Source organism: Brassica oleracea, chromosome C7 (assembly GCF_000695525.1).
Source record: "Brassica oleracea var. oleracea cultivar TO1000 chromosome C7, BOL, whole genome shotgun sequence".
Taxonomy (NCBI): Eukaryota; Viridiplantae; Streptophyta; class Magnoliopsida; order Brassicales; family Brassicaceae; genus Brassica; species Brassica oleracea.
Window position 1 is genome coordinate 21834747 of NC_027754.1, and position 7158 is coordinate 21841904.

At 34.2% G+C, this 7158-nt stretch overlaps 1 protein-coding gene and 2 pseudogenes across 1 annotated transcript; 2 read left to right on the forward strand and 1 right to left on the reverse strand.

The window, feature by feature from the left end:
• LOC106307083 overlaps nt 1-2454 on the forward strand; it is a 9394-nt pseudogene extending 6940 nt beyond the window's left edge.
• A 1194-nt stretch (nt 2455-3648) lies between these two features.
• LOC106304415 (early nodulin-like protein 1) lies at nt 3649-5553 on the reverse strand. The gene is made up of 4 exons (XM_013740827.1): nt 5123-5553; nt 4925-5040; nt 4044-4436; nt 3649-3941 (listed from the first exon to the last, which is right to left on the reverse strand). Exons 1-4 carry the CDS (start codon nt 5283-5285, stop codon nt 3876-3878), a joined length of 738 nt encoding a protein of 245 aa, XP_013596281.1. The 5' UTR covers nt 5286-5553; the 3' UTR covers nt 3649-3875.
• Nucleotides 5554-6852: 1299 nt separating this feature from the next.
• Nucleotides 6853-7158, forward strand: part of LOC106302847 — a 6255-nt pseudogene continuing 5949 nt past the window's right edge.

Genomic DNA, 7158 nt, shown 5'->3' on the forward strand with positions numbered 1-7158 from the left:
TTTTAAAAAATTCAAAATATAACATATAAGAAAATTCTAACATATAAGAAAAATATAACATATAAGATGTCTTTATTTTTGTATTTTAAAGTCGTTTTAAAAGGAAATATATAACATATAAGGTTTCCTCTTTTTTTTTGTATTTTAAAGTCATTTTAAAAAATTCAAAATATAACATATAAGAAAAAATCTAATTTTTTTATTATATGGTTAATGTGGTTGTTTAATTTTTTAATAATATAAATTTAAACAAAAATGAAGAAGGATGCAAAAATTGTTATTAAATCTTTATTATTCATAATCATTAATTGTCATATATATGTAAATCATATTAGGTAATTCTGTAGCTTTTATTTAAGGAAAGAATACACACTTCCTATATTTTAGGTTAATATAATGTTCACTAGTGTTATATAATTATGGAATAATGTGACACTATTAGATTAAACTATACTTTATATTAGATGCTCTAGAATTCTTTGAAATGGAATTTAGAATGCATTTAGAGTGTCACCTAGGATTTGGATTTTTTTTTAATTAATACAAAATTAAAATTCTAATTTTTTAAATGCTTCTCAATTAATATATAGGAGATTATGTCTATCAAATTGAAGAACAAAAAAAGATACATAGATACATGTAAAGATTGGGTTGACAAAAAAAAAGATACATGTAAAGATTGTTGTCCAAAAAAAAAAGATACATGTAAATTTTTTTGCTACAATTAACGACCTACCATTCGAAGCCTAAAACATACTCTTTGGTTGACCACAGTGATTAATTTAAGTAAATCTCTCCTTTGAACATTGACTTTATAAACCAACTGACTTGAAACAAAGACTGGTTCTTACCTGTTTCAGACGCTAAGAATGGTTCTTAGTTAGAGAGACTATTCAGCCAGCCAAATGGACCGACACACCACCAGTACTATTAATTGAAATTAAATAAGTAAGAAGAGGCTAAGCCTTGGTTATAAAAAGAAGTAACAAAGATCCATCAAATCATCATCATACTCAAACACTACATAGAACAAAACACACAACATCAGCCTCTCTCTCTCAATATATTTGCTTCTAATCAGTGTGGTAACTGACGGTGAAAGAAAGATCATAAAGAAAAAAAATGGGAATCCTTTTTGAAGAAACCTTAAGCTCTAACCCCACAATCCAAATTGCTACCGATGATGATAATGAGTTGGGATTAATGGCCGTGAGAATAGCCAACGCTGCAGCCTTGCCCATGGTTCTCAAAGCTGCCCTTGAACTCGGTGTCTTTGACACTCTCTATGCCGCCTCTGTGTTCCTCTCACCATCTGAGATAGCAAGTAGGCTACCAACTGCACCACGTAACCCGGAGGCGCCAGCTTTGTTGGACCGAATGCTTCGTCTACTCGCTAGCTATTCCATGGTCAAGTGCGGTACGGACCAAGCTGGAAAAGGCGAGAGGGTCTACAGAGCCGAGCCAATTTGTAGGTTTTTCTTGAAAGATAACATTCAAGACATTGGATCCCTTGCTTCCCAAGTCATTGTCAATTTTGACAGCGTCTTCCTTAATACCTGGTAGTTTTCTATTCATAGATTGAAAGTAACTACAACATTCAGTTTAAATACAATAAATCTTACCCTTATTGATACGCTTTTTTCACAGGGCTCAATTGAAAGATGTGGTGCTAGAAGGAGGAAATGCATTTGGCCGTGCACATGGTGGCATGAAACTCTTCGACTATATGGGAACAGATGATGAGAGATTTAGCAAGCTCTTTAACCAGACCGGATTCACAATTGCGGTTGTGAAGAAGGCTCTTGAAGTTTACGAAGGCTTCAAAGATGTGAAAGTGTTGGTTGATGTAGGAGGAGGAGTTGGCAAAACCCTTGGTGTTGTTACTTATAAGTATCCTCATATTAAGGGTATTAATTTTGATCTGACTTGTGCCTTGGCACAAGCACCTTCTTACCATGGTGTAGAACATGTGGCCGGAGATATGTTTGTGGATGTTCCAACTGGAGATGCCATGATCTTGAAAGTAAGTGTTCAACAACTCTTTTATCTTAAAACTTTTTTATTACTTTGTACTTACTTTGGGGTTTTAAATTGTTTTACAGCGTATACTTCATGATTGGACTGACGAGGACTGTGTAAAAATTCTTAAAAACTGTTGGAAATCACTACCAGAAAACGGTAAAGTTGTTGTGATAGAATTAGTCACTCCTGATGACGCTGAGAATGGTGACATCAACGCAAACATTGCCTTTGACATGGACATGTTAATGTTCACCCAATGTTCCGGTGGGAAAGAGAGGTACGAGCTGAGTTTGAAGCTTTGGCTGCAGCTTCTGGCTTCTACCATTGCAAATTCGTTTGCCAGGCTTATCACTGCTGGATTATTGAGTTCTGTAAATAAAATGTATAAGAATTAATACAAACCTAAATCTACATAATAACCAAGTTCCATCTTTGTTTCAATTATTTGTTTGTAATGAATAATAAGCATATACCCTTTTGCCTTTTGTATTCTAGCAATTTCATACAAAAATGAAGCTTCTTATCTTATCTCATTGTACTCTTTAAGAACAAGATTTAATTAAATTTTGCACATAAAATTCAAATGGTTTCCTTTTAAAGAGCTCACAAGTCACAAGTGCATATTCATTACTCAACGGTCGGCTACTTCCATTTGTTTCCTTCCTCTTTGTCTTGCGTCAACTGCTTGTCGTCTGCATATTCACGAAATATAACGGCTATTTCTCTAATTTAATGTCTTATCCATCCCGTTATTGCAAAAGATCAAAAGAATCTTGTTCACATTAATCTTCATATGATTTTAAATCTAATTTCCCTCTATATCTGTCTATATTCTATAGTCTGAAATTAAAATTCAAACTAAAAGGAAATGTTAGTGTATAGTACAGCTCGACTAGCCTTGATTGCTAGAGCATTAGCATTAGCGGTAGCAGTATGCTATAGAAACAATATGCTGCAGGAGCTGTATGCTTTTTCTAAACTGTTTAATAAGATGATTGGTAGAGCAATATGAGTATGTTATTTAAAATTATTATAAAAATTAGTATATAATATATAATATATTTATTTTTAATGAATATATTTCTAATATATATATAAATATATTTAACATATAAAATTAAAAAGATATATAATTAATTTATGTTATTTAATAATTTTTAAATTATGCTTATATCGAAAAATATTATTTTAAAATAAGTTTTATAATTAAAATATATATTTTTAAAAATAATATTTCACATTTAAAATAAATTAAATTATATGAATTAAATTATATTTTAAATGTGAAATACTCTTTTTTTAAAATATATATTTTTATTATAAATTAACTTTAGAAATCAAAATTTTATTTTCTAGATATAAAAATAATTTTATGATATTATTAAATAAGATAAATGAATTAATTATATATTTTATTTAATTTTATAAATTTTAAATGCAAATGTTCTTCTAAAAGTTTCATATGAGAACATTGGCCAGAGAGCATTTGTAGAGCATTAGCATTTAGTAAATGCTTTTTTTTAATGTTTTTCTAATAATTGTTGATTGGATAATGTAGAGCATAATGCTAATGCTCTACCAATCAAAGCCTAAAGCAAGCTATACATTCTAAAAAAATCTGAGACATTTTAGTGAGTAGCTAGTGGAGACCACAAAGAGATTAGAAAGAAACAACATTGATTTATAATAGCACATCGCCCTAAGATTCTCACAAGAGACCACCTAACCATAAGAGCAAAAAGGAGAATGCATGATTACAAGATTAACCTTAAGTTGTAATTAGCAATTAAGATCAGAAAACGTAATCATTCCTCCCTTGTAAAGCTACTGCTACAGAAAACCTTCTTCTCTCTCTAGAATAGATAAAACATGGCTACACAGGACAAAACTAGCTTCAGCTTTACTGTGATCATCATCACCTGCACACACACAACATCAAACATTCCTATAAATAAATTCAATTCGTATTGAAAAGAAAATATAGTATTTATGTGTGTTTATTGTTGTTGCACTGAGTGTACCTGACGTGCTGAATTTGTGGAAGTGGTGGGCAAAGGGTTAATGGAAGTAGAGTCGACATCTCCGGTGGGAAGTGGCACAGCCGGATTACTGTTGATGAACGGAACTCCGTCTCCTGGTACCGACACCGACGTGATCTCTGACGGAGATGGTCCCGGAGAGATAGCTGAACCTTCCCTTGGACCTAATGGCCATGGGTAAGAAGGAGAAGATGAGACCACTCCTCCTTCCGAGACAGGAACAGGAGCCACTGCTGGTGTTGGTGGCTGCGACGGCGGAGATGCATTGGCGAGAATGACTTGAACTGAGAGCTTCTGGTTGAGTTGGCAGGTCTTGAGGTGAGATGTGTTGTTTTTGAAAGAAAAGTAGTAAGAGCCTGTTCTTGATGGGTACCACTGCGTTTGAATTAAGGGACAATAAAAAGATTACTAGAGTGAAAGTTAACATGTTTAGGTTTGAAACTTCGAAATTTAAGAATGTAAAAGGAAGATTTGATTATCATTGAGCCTTGAACATATGACTTTTTGCGTCTAAAACTATGACTAATCAATTTAACGGTGTGTTAAAAAAAAAATCAATTTAACTTTTTTTTGTGAGAACGAAGCATCGGATTTAAGTTATATTTAATACTAATCCACTTAAACTATTAAATTAATAATGAAAAGAGGGTTTCAGACATAAAACAGAGGAAAACAGAGGAATAGTCTTTCTTTGTCAATCTCAAGAACAGAGAGGAAAAAGGCGAACTTGTAAATATCAAAACTTTATGAAATTTCAGAGAAACCCATATGAATTTCAGACCCTCTCAAGCAATTAACCAGATTATTTTCAAAATTTGTAACGAATTAAGAGAAATGTGAATGTGAAAAAGAAATATATATACCGTGAAGGAGGTGGAGTTATGTTTTGTAAGAAGAGTGGCTTGAGGGAAGTTGCAGACATTGAATGCATCTTTAGTCCTGAAGATGTAGAGATCGTATCCGTACTTGTGTCTGAAAACTGGGGGAAAAGAACAAATTAATTAAGAGAAAATCTAGCAAAATAGGAGAAATAAAAGGACTGTACTTGAAAATACACTTACTAACGGAGTCGCCGACATGGACAACAGGAGTTTTCCAGACAGAGATACCATCGACGAGAAAAGTGGCGGAGAGAGAAGGACGAGAGAAGAGAGAGAGGAAGCAGAAGAAGAAGAAGACCAGCATTAAGGAGGAGAAAGAGAGATGTTTCTGATATGAAACCATTATTTTTTGCTTGAAATGGGGAGAAGCCTAGGTTAAGAGATTGTGAAAAAAAAAGAGGTAAAGAACTTCAATGATGCCTTCCCTTTTTATCTTTGCAGGCAGGCTTCTCTCTCACTTGCAGTAGGTCAAAAGAGAGGTTAGTGTGCCTATGGAGCTTAGGGAGAAGAGATGAAAGAAAGAGAAGAGTATTTTGAAAAGTGTGCAGTGAGTGTCTGTCTGTTTTACGTTTATGTGTCTGTGTTGAATAAATGGAGAAGATTGAGAATTTTGAGGAGTGTTTTTTTATTTGTGAAAATTTTCCATCACTATACTGAATTAACAATGAAAATGAAAATTATTTGATTTTGAATTATGAGTACCAGGTACAAGTTTGCATATAAAAAAAACATTTGACTAGTTAAAGTCTATAACTACTTTTCTTTCTTGGATTTGTTTAACTAGACTCTTACACTTATCTTCTATCTTGTATGCTTCAAGAAATTAATATAAAAACAGTATTCTTACGTATCTAGATTTTTTTTTTTTTTTTTTGACAACTTCGGGCCACAACGGGCCGGCCCGTTAGCCCATTAACCCCATGAAAGGGAGGCTCCTTCCATTGGAGCAGAGGAGGGATTGAACCCTTAATGCCAAGGTGAACTTTTGTCACAAGGCATGGCCACTGGGCCATGACCATCTCGGCTTGATCGGATTGATTAATCTCTTGTTTGAACCAAACTTATATTGAAAGAAGGAAATTTATAGAAGAGAGGTATAAATCTCATGGTTTATTAGTTCAAGAATAAGATTGGAAGACAGCTGATCTATAGAAAGAGAGGTTTCTCTGTAAGGAAATAAGCAACTATAGTAAATGGTTTAAGAAATATAGGTGCCATCATTTTTATCACGGGAAATAATGCTGTACCGATAGAAATCTGACAAAAGAGTGTGAACCATAAAAAAAAAACTTACAAGTATAAAGAGGCATATAAATAACAAAGAGTAAAAGCAATAAAGAGAGAATTATATAACGAGATAATGATGGTGATTGTGATTCTTAAATCATTAAGCCTGTGATTTAACCCCCAACATGTTTCTGATGATCCCTAATTTCCCTTTGATCAAAACGAATAAACTCCAAACATAACTGTTCCAAAATCCAACATTCTGCTCAAAAACAAACAAAACAACAAACTTAACTATTGGTTTATATAGCTTTTACATTGTATTTGGTTTAGTTAGTTTCACTTATCACACCCGATTTGTTCCGGTTAACTGATTCTATCAAGTGTATATAGTGACTCATTTGTCACAACGTTAATACTAACAGAAAAGTATTTCTATTTTGGCTTCTTCTTCCTCTCTCATGAACGTCCTTTTTTCCCATGTTTACTTGAAGAAGAATCCATATTTTCTGTTCATTTGATTCACTAAAATGGTATCAGAGCGTTGAGCTCAGCTCAACATTGTTTCCTTCTCACGATTTGTGTTCGATCGAGCTTAGTTTTGGATTTTCCCCTTCGGTTCTCTGTTCGTTCGAGCTTTGTCGTTTTCTGAGTTTTCTTTTCCGATCATCGATTCTGTCGCGATGGTGGTCAATCTTCGTCGCAGTCGTCGTTCTGGTCGTTTTACACGTGCTGGTAGCTCGAATCATCCTCCTGGTGGCTCCGCTTCTCCTGCTGAAGCCGTTGCAGCCCCATCTCTCGGAGATTCGTTCGCTCTCTCCGCCGTGATGAACCCCGACAACGTTCACTCTCCGCTGTTCCTTCATCATGCGGATCATCCAGGCTTGCAGATCGTTTCCGTACAGCTGGATGGATCCAACTACACTCAGTGGTGCTCTGCCATGAAGATCGCTCTTGGCGCGAAGAACAAGATCTCATTCGTTGATGGA